Source organism: Mauremys reevesii, unplaced genomic scaffold, assembly GCF_016161935.1.
Source record: "Mauremys reevesii isolate NIE-2019 unplaced genomic scaffold, ASM1616193v1 Contig23, whole genome shotgun sequence".
Classification (NCBI taxonomy): domain Eukaryota; kingdom Metazoa; phylum Chordata; order Testudines; family Geoemydidae; genus Mauremys; species Mauremys reevesii.
Window position 1 is genome coordinate 460,966 of NW_024100833.1, and position 17,932 is coordinate 478,897.

Here is a 17,932-nt window from a genome sequence, read left to right on the forward strand (position 1 = left end):
CAGTGCGCTGCGCGTCGAGGAGGACTTCGGCACCGCTGGGGCCGACGCGGACGGGCTAAGTGCCGCCTCCATAAGGAGCTGCTTTAAGCGCGAGTCTATTTCCTTTCTCGTTCGCGGTTTAAACGCCGAGCAAATTGGGCACTTATCTGGCCGATGAGACTCCCCGAGGCAGCACAGGCAGGAGTCGGGCGGATCCCCAATCGGCATGTGCCGCTGGCAAGCCGAACAGGGCTTAAACCCCAGTGCCTTGGGCATGAGCCCGCACTGGTTGTGGAAAAAGAGGGGCGAACCCCCCTAATTCCCCTCACTATACTAACTAACTAAACTACTTAACTAACTTAACTATACTTAACCAACTATATACACTATGCAATGGAGAAACACTAGGGTTGTGGAGGTGAACGGAGCACTCCACTGTTCCAACTGGCCGTCACGGGCGGTAAGAAGGAACTGAGGAGCGGATGGGCCGGCTGGGGTATATATTCAGCGCTATAGTGGCACCACTCCAGGGGGCGCCCAGCCGGCCCGCCAGAGTTGCTAGGGTAAAAATGTTCCGAAGAGCCGTGCACGCGCGGCGCGCACACCTAACTGGAATGCATAGGAGCAATCACTCGAAGAAGAACATTAAGGCATAGACAATGCGCTAATGGTGAAACATTAGCCGGAGATTGGTAAAAGTTGGCAAGGAAATTAACTACGTATGTCTAGCCTCCGGTGAACTTGTCAGTTCTGCTTTCTTTGTAACCTTGTCAAGTTCGCTCCTTTTGATCTGTATAAATTGAGATAGTTTGTGTCTTGCATGGTGCTCACATTATCTGGGTGTTATTAGCAGAGCGCTGTGCTAATAAAACAGAGTGCTCTGACAAACTGTGAGTCCTGAGTCTGACTTTGACATTTTATTTAATTAATAAACATATTGAAAATGCTGTTTCTGTGCATTTGAATTTCCATCCAAACAGAGCTTGGACAAATCAGAAGTAAAAAACCATCATCATCATCTAGGAAATAAATGAATCATTTGCCATTTTCCAACATAATCAAAATGTAAAAATTAGACAGAAGAAATGTAAATTACTCCATAGAACTGCTGAAATCAATGTGCACAGCTATAGTTTCCCATCATGGTAAGGAAGAGAAAAAGCACCAGATTTAGCGTAAAAACTCTATTGAGTTGCCAATTAACCGTTTTCATGGTTATCAACTAATGAGAATCAACTTATCATTAGGAAAATAACTAAAAAGTACAACATTAAAACCTCCTCACCCCCCTGTTGTAACCACTAGACACCACTTCCTATCCCGAGCAGGGGAGAGAAACCAGGAGTCCTGAATCCTAGCACAGGTAGATCAGGGTGGGAAGCAGAGCTGGGGTCTCATCTGCTCTGTCTCGGGGCTGGTCCTTATCCTGTAGAGACACGAAGCCGATTTGTCCATGAGTCGACCCAGATCCCCATGTATCAGCCCTGCCCCTCAGCACTACAGGACAGCGGGACGGGGGGCCCAGGAAAGAGTCCCTGCGCCCCACGATCTGCCAGGGGGAGCCCGCCCCCCTCCAGCTGATGAGCCTGGATATCCTAGAAACAGGACAGCCCCAGGCCCCGGTCAGCTGGCCAACCACAGCCCAGCGTCCCTCGGCAGCGACTCCAGCCAGGGAAGGCAGAGCTTTCTCTGGACTATTATACTCGCCACCCACGTCGTCCCCGCTCCCCGGCCGGGCGTCCCCTCTGCTGGGCCCAGGGCTTAGGGCACAGCCTGGCTGTGAGTGTCCTAGCAGCATGGAGCCCCCCGTGAGGGTCTGGCTGGGAGCCGGGATGTGGAGACGGGCCCCTCACCTGCCACCTCCAGCTGCACGATGTTGCTGAGCTGCGAGGAGATGAAGGGCTCTGACCGGGGCCGGTAGCTGCAGCTGTAGCTCCCTCCGTGCTCCCGGCCCACGCTGGGGATACGGAACTCGGCCCCATCCCCAGCAGGGTCCATGTGTTGCTGTGGGGTCAGGTCGCCAGCCTTGTGCAGGAAGAACCTCACGTCCCGGCGCTGCCCCTGACACCAGATGGTGACGTCTGCCCCTGGGGCCACGACCCCAGTGGGGCTCAGGGAGATGTTGGGTCTGGGTAAGCTGGGATCTGCGCACAGGAGACAGGCTGTGAGAGCCAGGCCCGGGCACCCACCCAGCCCCAGCCTCCTCGCCCAGCTCCAGCCACGGGCAGATCCAGGGGCCCCCGGGGCAGAGATTCTCTCCCAGATCCCAGAGTTTCCCCCACCCAGAATCCTGGCCCTGTGAGCTGGGCTCCCAACCCCACAGACACGGAGCCACCACTCCCTACTGCTTGGGACCCACATATGGCCGTGGGTGGCCCCTGCCTCATTCACTGCATCCAGCTCCCCAAGCACAGAGCGACTCACGGGCTGGTCTCTGCTGCCCGGCACCGCCCAGCACCACAGGCCCCGAGCCGCACACAAGAAGGGAGTCAGCCTCCCATTCTACAGAGCGGGAAACTGAGGCACAGACAGATTCACTTTCCTCACTGAGCTCCAAGGGGCAGGGATTGTTTCTCCACTCTGTATTTATGCAGCGCCTGGCACACCGGGGCCCTGATCATGGCGGGGGCCTTACATGCTCCCCCAGCACAAGGGATCCAGCGCAATTGAGGCAGCGTTTCAGAGGTCTCCACTAACTGTGGGTGTCTCGGTTTGTGGGTGTTCAGCCTGAGATCCCTGAATACTGAGGTCCTCCCACCACAAAGGACACTTTTGGAAACCAAGACGTGCTCCCATCACACAGAGTTTGTGGCTGCTCCAGGAGCTGGTCCAGATCTCCTGGGTCCCAGCCCAGCGCCGTGTCCACCAAACCACTGAATCTCCTGCAGCCCCTGCCTCATTCAGCCCCAGCCGGGGCACTGCCTGGGGCGGGCGCTGGAGAACAGAGGAGTTGGGATCACGGGATTAAATAGCAACTCACAGTTCATACAAACTGGGGACAGCGTTAAAGTAGCCTCCAGGGGCTGCTGCTCCCCTCTGGCTGGGGAACCCCCCAGTGACTCCGTCCCCACTCCCCAGCTGGGCGTCCCCTCTGCGGGGTCAGGGCCCAGGCCAGAGCCTGGCTCTGAATCTCCCATTGGCACCGAGTCCCCGTGAGGGTCTGGCTGGGGGTGGGGCTGGGAACGGGGACGCCGAGCTGGGCCCCTCACCTCTCACCACTAGCTCCACGGGGTCGCTCCACCTGGTCAGCGGCTCCGATCTGCTGTGATGGGAACAGCTGTAGTTCCCGCCCTGCTCCCGCTGCACGCTGTTGATGGGAAACACAAACTGCGACTTCTCCGTATCCACGTGTGCAACATGGCGTCCCCCTTTATTCAGCACGAACCGCACGCCTGAGTGCAGCCCCTGACACAGGACGAACACAGATCCCCCCAGGGAGACCTCCCCGCTGGGGCTGATGGAGGGCTTGAGCAGAGTGGGCTCTGGGAGCAGAAGGAGACAGGACGTGAGACGCAGACCCTGGGCGGGGAGGGGCCGACACGGTGACCCAGCCACCGGCCCCCACCCAGCACAGCTCCCCATTGAGTGCTGGGCCTCCAGGGGAGTGGGGAGGGCCGGCTGGGCAGCCCCTAGGCCCCAAGAGCTCTGTGTGTCCCCCGAGATGGGGCCCTGAAGCCAGGGATCCCCCAACCCTCGGACTGAAATCTCCAGTGGCTGCTGCTCCTGTCAGTGACTCCATCCCCCATGGGATAGTGGCAGGTGTAGGTGGACCTCCCTTTCCGGGAGGCTGGGCCTGCAGCCCCCCCCCCCCCCACACACACACACACTGCACAAGGCCCCGCTTCTAGTGGCAGGAGCCCTGAGTGCCCCTCGCCACCCCGTCCCCCGTCCAGAGAACCCCCGGGCTGGCCGGAACCCGGAGACAGCCCTCCACCCCCACCGCCAGAGGACCCCCGGCACAGCCCCAGTCCCGGGTCAGCCGCAGCCAGACATCCGACCTGAGCCCCAGTCACGCCAGCGAGCCCGAGTGACCCCAGCCCCCGGCCGGCTGGCCAGCCCCAGCCCAGTCCAGGGTCAGCCACCCAACCCGAGCCCCAGTCATGCCATGCCAAGCAGCCCCAGCGGCGCCAGCCAGCCTGGGTGACCCCAGCCCCTGGCCCCGGCCAGCTGGCCAACCACAGCCCAGCGTCCCTCGGCAGCGGCTCCAGCCAGGGAAGGCAGAGCTTTCCCTGGACTATGACACCCCCCACCCACGTCGTCCCCACTCCCCGGCCGGGCGTCCCCTCTGCTGGGCCCAGGGCTTAGGGCACAGCCTGGCTCTGAGCATAATAGCAGCATGGAGCCCCCCACGAGGGTCTGGATGGGAGCCGGGACGTGGAGCCGGGCCCCTCACCTGCTACCTCCAGCTCCACGGGGTCGCTGGGCTGCGAGGAGACGAAGGGCTCTGATCGGGGTCGGTAGCTGCAGCTGTAGTTCCCTCCGTGCTGCCGGCCCACGCTGGGGATGCGGAAAACAGACACGTTCCCAGCAGGGTCCATGTGTTGCTGTGGGTTCAGGTCTCCAGCCTTGTGCAGGAAGAACCTCACGTCCCAGCGCTGCCCCTGACACCGGATGGTGACGTCTGCCCCTGGGGCGGTGACCCCAGTGGGGCTCAGAGAAATGGAGGGTCTGGGTAAGCTGGGATCTGCACACAGGAGACAGGCTGTGAGAGCCAGACCCAGGCACCCACCCAGCCCAACCTCCCTAACCGGCCCCAGCCACGGGCAGATCCAGGGGCCCCCAGGCAGAGATTCTCTCCCAGATCCCAGAGTTCCCCCCACCCAGAATCCCGGCCCTGCGAGCTGGGCTCCCAGCCCCACAGACACAGAGCCGCGGCTCCCTAGTGCTTTAAACCCTCATATACCCATATGTCGCCCCTGCCTCATTCACTGCATCCAGCCCCCTGAGCACAAAGCGATTCATGGGCTGGTCTCTGGTGCCCTGCACCGCCCAGCACCACAGGCCCCGAGCATCACACAACAAGGGAGTCAGCCTCCCATTCTACAGAGTGGGAAACTGAGGCACAGACAGATTCACTTTCCTCACTGAGCTCCCAGGGGCAGGGACTGTCTCTTCACTCTGTGTTTATGCAGCTCCTGGCACAATGGGGCCCTAATCATGGCGGGGGACCTACATGGTCCCTCAGCACAAGGGATCCAGCGCTATTGAGGCCAGGGTTTGTAGAGGTCTCCACTAACTGTGGACGTCTCAGTTTGTGGGTGTTCAGCCTGAGATCCCTGGAGATTGAGGCCCCCCAACATGAAGGAAACTTTTGGAAACCAAGACGTGCTCCCATCACACACAGTCTGTGGCTGCTCCAGGAGCTGGGCCACATCTCCTGGGTCCCAGCCCAGCGCCATGTCCACCAAACCTCTGATTCTCCTGCAGCCCCTGCCTCATTCAGCCCCAGCCGGGGCACTGCCTGGGGCAGGCGCTGGAGAACAGAGGAGTTGGGATCATGGGATTAAATAGCAACTCACGGTTCATACAAACTGGGGACAGCGTTAAAGTAGCCTCCAGGGCTACTGCTCACCCCTGGCTGGGGAACCCCCAGTGACTCCGTCCCCACTACCCGGCCAGGCGTCCCCTCTGCGGGGTCAGGGCTCAGGGCAGAGCCTGGCTCTGAGCGTCCTAGCAGCCTGGAGCCTCCCGCGAGGGTCTGGCTGGGAGTGGGGAAGCCAAGCCGGGCCCCTCACCTGCTACCACCAGCTGCACGGGGTCGCTGGGCTGCGAGGAGACGAAGGGCTCTGACCGGGGCCGGTAGCTGCAGCTGTAGCTCCCTCCGTGCTGCCGGCCCACGCTGGGGATGCGGAACTCGGCCCCGTCCCCAGCAGGGTCCATGTGTTGCTCTGGGTTCCGGTCTCCAGCCTTGTACACGAAGAACCTCACGTACCGGCGCTGCCCCTGACACCGGATGGTGACGTCTGCCCCTGGGACCATGACCCACGTAGGGCTCAGGGAGATGTTGGGTCTGGGTAAGCTGGGATCTGCGCACAGGAGACAGGCTGTGAGAGCCAGACCCAGGCACCCACCCAGCCCCTGCCTCCCCAGCCGTCCCCAGCCATGGGCAGATCCAGGGGCCCCCAGGGCAGAGATTCTCTCCCAGATCCCAGAGTTTCCCCCACCCAGAATCCCGGCCCTGCGAGCTGGGCTCCCAGCGCTACATACACTGAGCCGCGGCTCCCTAGTGCTTGGGAACCTCATATGCCCGTGTGTGACCCCTGCCTCATTCACTGCATCCAGCCCCCCGAGCACAGAGCGACTCACGGGCTGGTCTCTGGTGCCCGGCACCGCCCAGCACCACAGGCCCCGAGCATCACACAACAAGGGAGTCAGCCTCCCACTCTACAGAGCAGGAAACTGAGGCACAGACAGATTCACTTTCCTCACTGAGCTCCCAGGGGCAGGGACTCTCTCTTCACTCTGTGTTTATGCAGCGCCTGGCACAATGGGGCCCTGATCATGGCGGGGGCCCTACATGGTCCCCCAGCACAAGGGATCCAGCGCTATTGAGGCCAGGGTTTGCAGAGGTCTCCACTAACTGTGGGCGTCTCGGTTTGTGGGTGTTCATCCTGAGATCCGTGAACATTGAGGCTCCCCCACCATGAAGGACACTTTTGGAAACCAAGACGTGCTCCCATCACACAGAGTCTGTGGCTGCTCCAGGAGCTGGGCCAGATCTTCTGGGTCCCAGCCCAGCGCCATGTCCACCAAACCACTGATTCTCCTGCAGCCCCTGCCTCATTCAGCCCCAGCCGGGGCACTGCCTCAGGTGGGCGCTGGAGAACAGAGGGGTTGGGATCACGGGATTAAATAGCAACTCATGGTTCATACAAACTGGGGACAGCGTTAAAGTAGCCTCCAGGGCTGCTGCTCCCCCCTGCCTGGGGAACCCCCCAGTGACTCCGTCCCCACTCCCCAGCCGGGCGTCCCCTTTGTGGGGTCAGGGCTTAGGGCACAGCCTGGCTCTGAGTGTCCCATTGGCACCGAGGCCCGTGAGTGTCTGGCTGGGGGTGGGGCTGGGAACGGGGACGCTGAGCCGGGCCCCTCACCTCTCACCACCAGCTCCATGGGGTCGCTGGGGTATGACACATTGAACGGCTCGGAGCTGCTGTGATAGGAGCAGCTGTAGTTCCCGCGGTGATCCCGGCTCACATTGCTGATGGAAAACACCGCCTCAGCCCCGCGTGAATCCACAGGTTGGAAATGGCGTCCATCTTTATTCAGCACGAACCGCATGAACTGGTGCTTCCCCTTACACCAGATGCTCACGGATCCTCCCAAGGAAACCCCCTCGCTGGGGATCCTAGAGATGGTGGGTTTGAGGTAGCTGGGCTCTGCAGTGGGGAGCAGACAGGCCGTGAGATGCAGACCCCTGGAGGGGAGGGGCCGACACGATGACCCAGGCACCGGCCCCCTCCCCAGCACAGCTCCCGACTGAGCACTGGGTTTCCAGGGGACTGGGGAGGGCCGGCTGAGCAGCCCCTGGGCTCCTAGCTCTCTGGGTGTCCCCCGAGATGGGGAGTGTCCCCCTGGGAAAGGCCCCCTGCTCCGCAGGTCCCCAAGGGACAGGGATCCCCCCTCCCTCAATCTCCAGTGGCTGCTGCTCCCCCCAATGACTCCATCCCCCATGGGCGGTGGGTGGACCCCCCTTTCCAGGATGCTGGCCCTGCAGCCCCACCACACACACACACACTGCACAAGGCCCCGCTTCTAGTGGCAGGAGCCCCGAGTGCACCTCGCCACCCCCTTCCCTGGCCAGAGAAACCTCGGCCAGCCAGCACCCCACGACAGCCTCCCACCCCCGTCGCCAGAGGACCCCCGGCACAGCCCCACTCCCTGGTCAGCCCCAGCCAGCCAACCGATTCCAGTTCCAGCCGTGCGATGCTGAGCAGCTCCAGCTACGTTTGCCGGCCCGGGTGACCACAGCCTTGTGTTAGGCCAGAGCAGCCCCAGCCCCCGGCCTTCCTCTGCCCCAAATCTCCAGGGGCTGCTTCTCCCCACTGGCTGGGGAACCCCCAGGTGACTCCATCCCCCCTTCCTGGCCAGGGGCCCCTCTGCTGGGCCCAGGGATCAGGGCAGAGCCTGGCTCTGAGCGACCCATCCCTGCAGAGACCCCTTGTGGGTCTGGCTGGGTGTGGGGCTGGGAACCCGGGTCCCTCACCTCCTACAATGATCTCGACGGGGTCGCTGGGATAGGATGAGCGATTCTGTTGCATTATGGAGCGATAGTGGCAGGTGTAGCTCCCTCCATATTCCTGGCTGACGTTGGCGATGGGAAATTCAGCCACGGTCCCGTTAGGCACCGTCTGCACCTGCAGGTTCGGGTATCCAGCTTTACGCAGAACGAACTCCATGCCCGGGAACCGACCCTCACAGTGGATGGTGACGCTTCCCCCGAGTGCCACCACCGTGCTGGGGCTCACCCAGAGGGTGGGTTTGAGAAATTCTTGCCCTGCTCTCAACAAGAGACAGGAGTTAAACGGGGAGACACAGCCCCCCACCTCTCCCTTCCCCTATTCAGTCCATCCGTCATTCGGCCTCTCTAGGAGTCTCTCCCCATACCAGGGTTGGCACTGCCTGCCCATGGGGCTCGGGGGCAGAGGGTTCACCCACACGTAGTTCAGGACCCGGCTGCATGAGAGATCACCTGCCTCTCTCCCCGGCCTGAGGCCAGCCAGGGAGCCTGACCACTGGGCCCCCTGCGAGGGTAACCAGATGTCCCGATTTCATAGGGAAAGTCCCAATTTTGGGGGCTTTTTCTTATATAGGCTCCTATTACCCCCACCCCCCACCCCGTGTCCTGATTTTTCACACTTGCTGTCTGGTCACCCTACCCCCTGCAGCTCTGCCCCCCGCCCCGGGGTTGGAAATAGAGTCTGTGACTGGCAGGAATCTCACAAGACCCACCGTTCCCCAGGCCTTGGGATGGGGGGCGGAGGAGGGGCTGTGAGTACAGGGGAGGGAGCTGTTGGGGGTGGATCTGGGGGCAGGGGCGGATCTGGGGGGTTCTCCCCATGGCTGCATTGACCGTGAACGTTTCGGTTCCCCGAGGGGATCTAGAGCCCACAGACAGGGCCCTGTTAGCGTTTGTATGAGCCGAAATAAATCCACCTGCCGCCCCCAACCCCGATCCTCACAGCTGGGGGGTGGGGGGTGGAAGAGGACAAACGAGGGGACGGTTCCCGTCTGCTTCATCAGACCCCACGAGCCTGATTCGGCTCCTAGTTATTCCCTAGCGGGGCCGGGATGGGTCTGAGCTCACAGGGGAGTTTGGGTTGAGTTTGGGGGAAGGTTCAGGGCTCAGTTCCTCTTTTCCCCACCCCATGCATCCCCTCCCCCGTCCTTGATGTTATCGTCCTCCCCACAAACTGACACTCACCTCCCCACACTCTGCTGCGCCCAGCCAGCCAGCAGCCTGGAGGGGAGACGGCTCGTTAATAACCAGAACCCAGAGCAACTGGATCCTACACTCTAGTCTCAGACCCCCACCCCCAAACCACGGGCACATGCCCTGGCGTCAGTTTCCCTGCATGGACACTTGCCCTGGACTCAGATTCTGCCACCCCCCACTGCCCATGGGCACACAGCCTGGTCTCATATGGCACCCATGGGCACACACCCTGGCTTTATTCGATACTCACCGAGGAGGAGGACGGTGAGAGCAGATGCCATGACGGGGGCAGCCAGGGGCCCCTCAGCGCTGCCACCAACACCCCGAAGCCCAACTCAACCGAGCCCCAAATGAGGAACTCAGCTGGTGGCTCCAGCTACAGGAAGTCCACGATGTGTCGTCTCTTCCTGGGTCCATCACACATTGTCTCTAATCTGCAGGCGAAATCTAGAGCAAGCAAAGCAAGCAGAGGTCCCTGCAAAACCCAGGCAACCCTGGCAGAGGTGAAAGTTAGCCGGTACCGGCCGGTACGGAGGACCAGTAAGAAAAGCTACCGGCAAGAAAATGGATCATTCTCTCCCTCGCTGCCTCCTCCTCCTGGCTCCAGCAATATTGAGGGTCCAGGGGCTCCGGCTCCACGAATGTTCGGGGCCAGGTCTTCCCCTTGCCCCACCTGCTGCCTCCCCTGAGTGTGCCCCGGCCCCACTTTGCTGCCCCCCATGCACCTCCCTGGGTCCCGGAGCAGAGCGTTGGTCTCTCCCCGTCCCCTGCAGCTCCATGCTGCCTGCCTGCATTAACTGCCGCCACAGGGCAGGCAGCCCTTCCCCCTTGGACCCTTTCATTTTCCGGTGGGACCCTCCCCAGTATAGCCGCCCCCCCGCCGCAGTCACTGCTCTTCCCCCAGCTGGGCAAGGGGCAGCCCCGGTGAGGGGCAGCAGCAGAGGAGGAGGCGCACATGTAATGGCAGCCCCCTGCCCGGCATGGCACCCACCACAGGGAGGCGAAGGGGATTCCTGGACATGAGAGGGGCCTTAGGAGCACGTGCAGTGATGGTGGGGGGGGTGAGTGTGCTGCCAGGGGGGAGAAGGAGGTCCCTACCCCAGAGCTCGCTGCTGCCGGCAGGAAGAGGGCTGGGGAGGGGCACGGGGAGTCCTTCTCTCTGGCTGCAGTCCTGGGGCAGCCTGCCTGCACCCTGCACCTGTGACCCATGTAGTTAAAATTAATACATGATCATGCAATTAAAGGGGGCAGAGTTAAGGAAAACTTAACTACGGCATTTCCTGGTGCTAGAGGGTTTGACTCTGCAGCCTTCCCTCTCACCCTGCCAACCTGCCCGCCTGCGACACGAGCCGTGGCACCGTGTGAGGAGCGGGTGCGATGGGGGACTCCTGGGTTTGCTGCCCCTTGCGCCATAGCTGAGCGGTGATGGCGGCTTTACACTGTAACGCCTGGTTCTAAGGGGCTTTTCTCAGCGTGTAAATTAAATAAACCAGGTTCAAAAGAAAACGAGAGGAAGAGAAATTCCATCCCGGGCCCCCAACGGGTCACCAGCCCCTAGAGACCCAGGGACCTTCTAATGCCCCCACAGAGACCCTGCTCCCGAGCTGGGGGAGACACTGTCAGGGGTTATGTGGCCAGACCCCAAGAAAGGGATGTGACACAGGCTTGTTTATATAGACATCGCATCTTCCCTCAAATCCCCATCCTGTCTGCCCCGTCCTGTCCCTCCTCAAACCCCACTCCCTGCACAACCCTCCACCCACCTCCCCCTCATCCCTGTCCCCCCAAACCCACACTGCCCTCTCCCATCTCCCCTCCAACACCCACCCCCTTTCTGTCTCCCCTCGAATTTCTGTTCCCACTCGCTCCCTGATCTCAGCCCATCTCCCCTCTAATCCCTTCCCCGCCCCACCCTCGGCCTGTCCTCCAAACTCCCATACCCGGCTGCTCTTTGCAGAGGGTCTCACAGGCCCAGAGCCCTCAGGGGGGTTGGAAACTCTCTCCCTCGCCAGCGTTACCCAGGCCGGGGGCCGGGGCTCGTTTCAAACCGAGCCCTGGTTCTACTCGGCTCCTGGGCAAACGCCCAGCAGCAGCCGCTCACAGGGAAAGCTTTCGGGTTAAACCCCCGGCCAAGGAATCACACCCGGCCTGTCTATTGAAACGGGGGCTGACCGACCGCGGCCAACAGCCGGAGTCAGCCCGGCTCCAAGTCTCGCTCCTTCGGGAGTCACTGGAGCAGAGCCGCTTGTGTCCAGACCATCCGGGCTGTGGGGGGAGGAACCGGTTCATTCACTCTCCGGACGGACAGGCAGGGCGGCCGCTGACCCCGCTCCTAGTGTAAGCGGGGGAAGGGTCCCGCTATTGTGGGGAACTTTCCTGGCTTATACACGCCCCTTAAAATGGCTCTGTGTAATCACACTGCCACTTTGATAAGGGTACATGGAAACTCTGTAAGAACAAAAGAAACAGTTACACCTTCTGTAAAAATTGCTCTGGCGAATGTTTTAAAAGTTATAGTATAGAAGGAATGTGCATTTTCCCTGGGACATGTGCAGTGTATATTGTAGAAAGGGGTAAAAGAAATGCAAATGAAACATGCTGCTGAATTAAAATCCTATTAGGGCTCCAAAAAGAGAAGCAATAGATCTGTGTGTTCTCTGAGCTCTGCTGATGGTTTTGAATCCAAAAGCAAGGCTGTGTGGATGCAAATTACCTAACTGATAAAGGAAGGTGAGAACGCCAGCACAAAAGAAGCTGCAAATAAAGGACATATCTTTATATCAGCAAACAAATTGCCTACGTAAAAGGCCTGGTATGACAAGATCCCTTTAATAGATTTGACGCTAATGTTCTTGTCTATATTAAACATTGAAATAAATGTCATGTTAATAAGCACCCCTGTAACAATGACTAGTGTGTATGATTTTTGGAAAAATCCTTTAAGGTAATATGGTAATGATGCTTCTCAACTATTACCTGTGAATAAAATTAAAGCTTAACACAGCAGGAAAAACATTACAAACTTGGTCTGCTATATAAGAAGAAAAACTGAGGTACGTCACCTCATGGATTTAATGACTAAACAGTGGGATAATTTCCCCATAACCCTTAAAAAGTAGAAGCCATTAAAGCCTGGCCTGCCTATGGACCAGAAACACAGGAAAATATGGGGGTAATTCCTCTGTTTTGCCTACAATCAGCAAGGGTCTTTGTAAAAGAAAGGAATCTTTTAAGCAATAATCAATGCCACTCTGAAAGGGGTAGAAAAATGTTATTTTTGTCGTTCAGAAAATCAGAAAAAGCTAATACCAGCTTGTGACGAACTGGGACTGTTCTTACTGTGGGCTGTAAGTGCTGAGTGTGGGGTGTTGGCCTGGGAGGACGATCTGCATTGGGGGATGGGAGACTGGCCTGAGGGAGAGTCATGGTGAATCGCAGGAAGCCGGGGGTGCAGGACCCTGACTCCCCCATACTCCGTGACACAGCTACAGAACAACCTATTACAAAAACAAATGAAAGTAAAAAAACATCCTGCGATAGCTGTGGAATGTACAGAAATGCAGATATTTAGAATATACGATGTTTAGGTAATCTCAGAAAATAGTAAGGTTTTGATGCATCTGTTAGAGCAAAGGAAAAGATCATTGTCTGATACCTATCGATATAAATGGATGCAGTCTGTCTCCAGTACGGTGAGACCAAATTTGTTAAGTGAAGAAATGGTTGTTAACATCGCACGCCAACAGGCTCTGGACGCAAAGCTATGGAAAGTTAGCCCACTCCCCGGATTGCACCTGGGATCCTTCTGGCTACCCCGGACCTCGAGCCAGTGGGCTGGGGAGGGAGGGAAGCTATTGGGCACCAGAAGTAGTACCAAGTGGACTCCTCAAAAGCGGGTAGGCTTATCCACGCCTGTTGCTCCAAAGCCCTGTAGCAAAGACATCTCACTAGACTCCTGTACGTGTGATAAAATGAATAATGAGACCAAAGTGCTGTGTAATGGGCTCTGGGTGTGTGTTCATTCTTGGGGGAAAGTGTTTTAAAAGTGTTCGCAACCCGCCAGTAGAGAAATGTAAAGGTAATGTAAGGACTGTGTTTGCCAATAATCACATTCACTATTTGCCGCAGCCAAAAAAAAGTCTCAGCTTCCTGTGCGCCCTGATCTAGCTGAGTTCTCTATCGGTCTTGGCATTGAACTGCAAACAGTTACCAATCATCTGCTAAAAGGTAACATAGTTCCTAGACAAACCAGTGTGGGAAAGCGAACCATTCCTATTTGTGACAGACCCAGACCGGTGGGGTCCAGGAGTCTGGTCCTATTAGTATCCAGGAAGTGGCGGCGAAGCCACCTACTAAAGACCTCCCCAGCCTAAGGAGAGGATCCACAGGTCCGGGACACCAACTAAGTACGTGGGACAACTAATGAAAAAAAACAGGAGCGGGAGTGAGGTCACAGGGCTAAACGAAGGGAACCAGATGGGGACACCGAGCAGAGAACCCCGGACAACGCCCACTGCTCCTCGAAGGCGTCAATGGAGCCAGTGGACGCCGCCCAGAGGAACTCCGCCCGGATGCGTGAACGGACGGAGGAGCGGAAATAGGCCCCACAGTCGCAGGAAATCCCATCGGCCAACCTCCTCTCCCTGGTTTTATAGATGGCCAGTTTGGCCAGGACTAAGAGGAGGTTGACAAGGAGATCCCGCGACCGTGGGGCCACGGATAGGGAGTGCATAGACAAACAGGTGAGGGGAAAAGTGCAACCAAAAACACAATAGGAGATCCAAGAGGAGCCGGAACAGGGGCTGCAACCTGGCGCACTCTAAATAAACATGCGCCAGGGTCTCCTTCATGCCGCAAAAGGGGCAGGTGTTGGGGACAGGGGTAAACCGCCAAGTACACGCCCGTGCTCACGGCCCCGTGAAGGAGCCGCCAACTGACATCCCCAGCGGGCCTCGGGACTAGGGCAGAATACAGGCTGGCCCACCGGGCTCCTCACCCTCGAGAGGTGGCAGGAGGTCCCGCCATTTCGTGTCGGGCGGGGCGAGGTGAGGTAGTGAAGCGTGTGGAGCACGAGCGTGTACAGTTGTTTTCTTGGCGCGGTCTGGAACAAACCCGGCTGCAGATCGGGCAGCCGGCTTGCAGTGAAAGGGCGAGGGGGGTGAGTGGGGCCACGGGGCAGGGGCCCGATAAAAAGATCCACAGGGCCCGGGGTGGAAGGTGGGCGGGCGTGCCTCTCGCAGGACCCGGTCGAGGTAAACCCGAGCAGCGGGCAGTAAGCGGCCTTCACCTCCTGAAGTACGCGCCGGAAGTACGAAGGCTGGAGAGCCCCATGCGCTGAGCGGCGTCAGGGGATCCAGCCAGTCTCCCGGTCGTAGTCCAGGAGGTCTCCGACCCTGGTGACTCCTGCCAAGACCAGCCTCTGGCGCACCGCGAGACTCCGCCACCTGCACACGGAGCTGGGGTTGTGTAGCAGGGGCTCGCGAGAGATCGACCCCACGGTGGCCGCCACGGACCTGGTCGTTGAAAGAGCTTCCAGGTCGGAGGAGGTCTTGGTAGAAGACCGGCAGCCCAGAGAGGTCTCGCGGAAGACCTCTCGGATGGAGAGAAAAGAGCTGCCGGTCGTATCGGAGCCCTCGGAGCGGCGGAGGAAGGTGTGTGCCAATACGCTCCACGCCGGACTACCCACACCGTACAGGAGCCTCTGCAGGGCCTGGAGGCGGAAGGCGTGGACCTGAGTGCGCAGGCACTTCAGGCCCTGCCCCCCCTCCTCCAGGGGCAGGTGGAGGACCCCTGCAGAGACCCAGTGCGTTCCTGGCCAGAAGAACTCCAGAACCGCCGTCCGGAGGTTGGCCAGGAAATCGGGGCCGGGACCAGGGTGTTGAGCGGTACCAGAGCATGGACAGGACTAATTGATTCAGCACCAGCGCCCTCCCGAAGAGAGGCACCGGAGTAGTCCTGTCCATTTCGGGCGCGCCCTCACCCGCCCTCTAAACCATGCCAGTTCTCCGGCGGAGACGGATGCGTGGCAGAAAGGTAAACGCCGAGATAGAGCAGTGGACCCGCGCTCCACCGGATGGCCTGAAGCGCGGGTGGGAGGGCTCGCCTGCCACCCGTCCCCTACCACCAGGCCAGAGCTCTTGACCCAGTTGACCCGGGCGGAGAGGCCGCGAATAAATGGCCTGGCAAGCCTCCACCGCGCCAAGTCACCCGGGTCCTGGACCACGAGGAGCACATCGTTGGCGTCGCCCGACAGGACCAGCCGCAGCTCCGGCTCCGGGCACCAACCCCGTCAACCTCCGGCGGAGGAGACAGAGGAAGGGCTCGATCGCCAGGCGTACAGCTGACCGAGAGGACACCCCTGCCGTACTCCTCGCCTGAAGCTGACCGGCTCGGTCAGGGTCAGTTGAGCCTGACCAGACACTCCGCGAGCGTACAGCACCTGGAAAACCCACAAACTGGGGTCCGAAGCCTACGCTTGCAGAGTGCCCAGGAGATACCCGTGATCCACCCTGTCGAACGCCTTCTCCTGATCCAGGGACAGGAGGCGAGCGACAGACCATCCCTACACCCTAATTCCAGAAGGTCCCGGACCAGATACAAGTTATCAAAGATCGTGCGGCCCGGGACGGTGTAGGTCTGGTCCGGGTGGACCACGTCCGCCAGCACGGACCCTAGCCGAATCGAAATGGCCTTCGCAACGATTTTATAGTCCGTGCTGAGGAGCGAGATGGGATGCCAATTCCGTAAATCGCGGAGGTCCCCCCTCTTTGGCAATAAGGCGAGCACGGCTCACCTGCACGAAAGAGGGAGGACCCCGCTCCGCAAAGACTCGGCCCAGACGGTGACTAGGTCTGGGCCGAGGACGTCCCAGAACACGCGGTAGAACTCCACGGTCAGCCCGTCCATGCCCGGAGATTTATTGGTGGGCATGCGACGGAGGGCTTCCGAGAACTCGGCCAGAGTGAGAGGCAGCTCTAGCCGGTCCCGGTCACCCACGCTGACCGTCGGGAGTCCGTCCCAGAGCACTTTGCAAGCATTAGGATCGGTCGGATCCGGGGAGAAAAGAGCCGCGTAGAAGGCCCTGGCCCTCCCGCAGATCTCCGCCGGATCCATGAGGGGGGTGCCGTCCTCCGCCAGGAGGCAGGTGACGTGCTTTTTGGCCCCCCTCCTTTTCTCCAGGGTGTAGAAGAAGCGGGAGCCGCGATCCATCTCCCGAAGGAGGCGGATGCGGGATCGAACAAAGGCACCCCGGGCTCGATGATCCTCGAGGGCCCGGGCTCCTCCGCTTCTCCCGGCACGCTCCGCAGAGGATGGATCCTCGGGGCTGGCGGCCAGACGCCTCTCCAGCTTCAAAACCTCCCGTTCCAACTGCTCTATCGCCGCATCCCTCCGTCGGCTGGCGCCCCGGGTGTAGTCGCGGCAGAAGAGCCGGGCACGCACCTTCCCCAGGTCCCACCATCGCCGCGCCGAGGGAAAGGCGCGCCTCTGCCCTCGCCAGGCCAGCCAGAACTCCCGGAAGGACGCCACGAAGCCCACGTCCTCCAGCAAACTATTATTAAAATGCCAGTAGGCGGCCCGGCCTCTCCGGCGCAGAGAGAGGCCGTCACGGTGGCAAGGTGGTGATCAGAAAAGGGCGGCGAGCGCTGGAGGAGTGGGCTCATGAAAGGTGGAAGCGTGACAGATAAATGCGGTCCAGCCGGGGTGGCGCGACCGATGGGCCTCCACCGGACGAAGGTGAAAGTCGAGGCGTCGTCCGGGTGGTGGTCGCGCCAGGCGTCCACCAGGGAGTGGCGTTCGACGATCTCCGGAGGGCGTCCGCTGCGGCGGGCACTGCTCGGTCCCGAGCGGTCCCGTTCCTCGAGGTGGTGTTAAAGTCCCGCCCAGGACCAGGCACTCCACGAGGATCCAGGGAGCCGAGGAAGGCGGGCGCCTGCCGATAAAGCGCAACCTCTCCGGGCCCGATGTCGGGCATAGACGTTGACAAGATTAACCACAAGCCCGCCATGCGGACCGGAGGTGCAGCAGGCGGCCCGGCACAGCCTCGGCAACCCCAGCACCTCGGGCCATAGGTCGGGGAGAACAGGTCGCCACTCCGCCCGGCGAACCGAGAGGTGGCTAAAGTAGACCCTGTCCCCACTCCAGCCGCCAGCTAGCTTCAGCGGCCGGATCCGTATGGGTCTCCTGCAGGAAAACCACAGAGTACCCCGACCCGAAGGAAGGAGAGCACCTGGCTCCTGCGGAGACCCATCCTACAGCCCCGGGCGTTCAAAGTGGCAAAGATGATCCTCGCCATGAGGAGCGCTGGGGATCTCGCTGGCAGACACGCCCACGGCCTCCATCGGGCGCAGCAATCCGTGACCAAACCCGTGGGTGAGGAGAGTCACGGAAGAGGCAGACCCGCCCGGTAGGTCGCGGCCTGCTTCCCGGTCCCCTTACCCTCCTGAGGGCCTTGGCGGCCCGGAGGATTAGATGGAAATCCCCCCACCGCTGGAGCGCGAGTTGGACTTTGTTACGGGAGCC

General features: G+C 60.1%; 2 protein-coding genes across 2 annotated transcripts; both read right to left on the bottom strand.

The window, feature by feature from the left end:
• Nucleotides 1-874: 874 nt before the first annotated feature.
• Nucleotides 875-4,573, bottom strand: LOC120393554 (immunoglobulin superfamily member 1-like). The gene is made up of 4 exons (XM_039518181.1): nt 4,373-4,573; nt 3,189-3,461; nt 1,833-2,123; nt 875-1,405 (listed from the first exon to the last, which is right to left on the bottom strand). Exons 1-4 carry the CDS (start codon nt 4,515-4,517, stop codon nt 1,401-1,403), a joined length of 714 nt encoding a protein of 237 aa, XP_039374115.1. The 5' UTR covers nt 4,518-4,573; the 3' UTR covers nt 875-1,400.
• Nucleotides 4,574-5,742: 1,169 nt separating this feature from the next.
• On the bottom strand, nt 5,743-9,812 carry LOC120393553 (leukocyte immunoglobulin-like receptor subfamily A member 2; the record flags this gene model as incomplete). Its single annotated transcript, XM_039518180.1, has 5 exons — nt 9,663-9,812; nt 9,401-9,436; nt 8,183-8,473; nt 7,071-7,355; nt 5,743-6,005 (listed from the first exon to the last, which is right to left on the bottom strand). Coding segments are annotated over exons 1-5 (906 nt in total), but the record flags the coding sequence as incomplete, so codon positions are not given.
• Nucleotides 9,813-17,932: the final 8,120 nt, after the last annotated feature.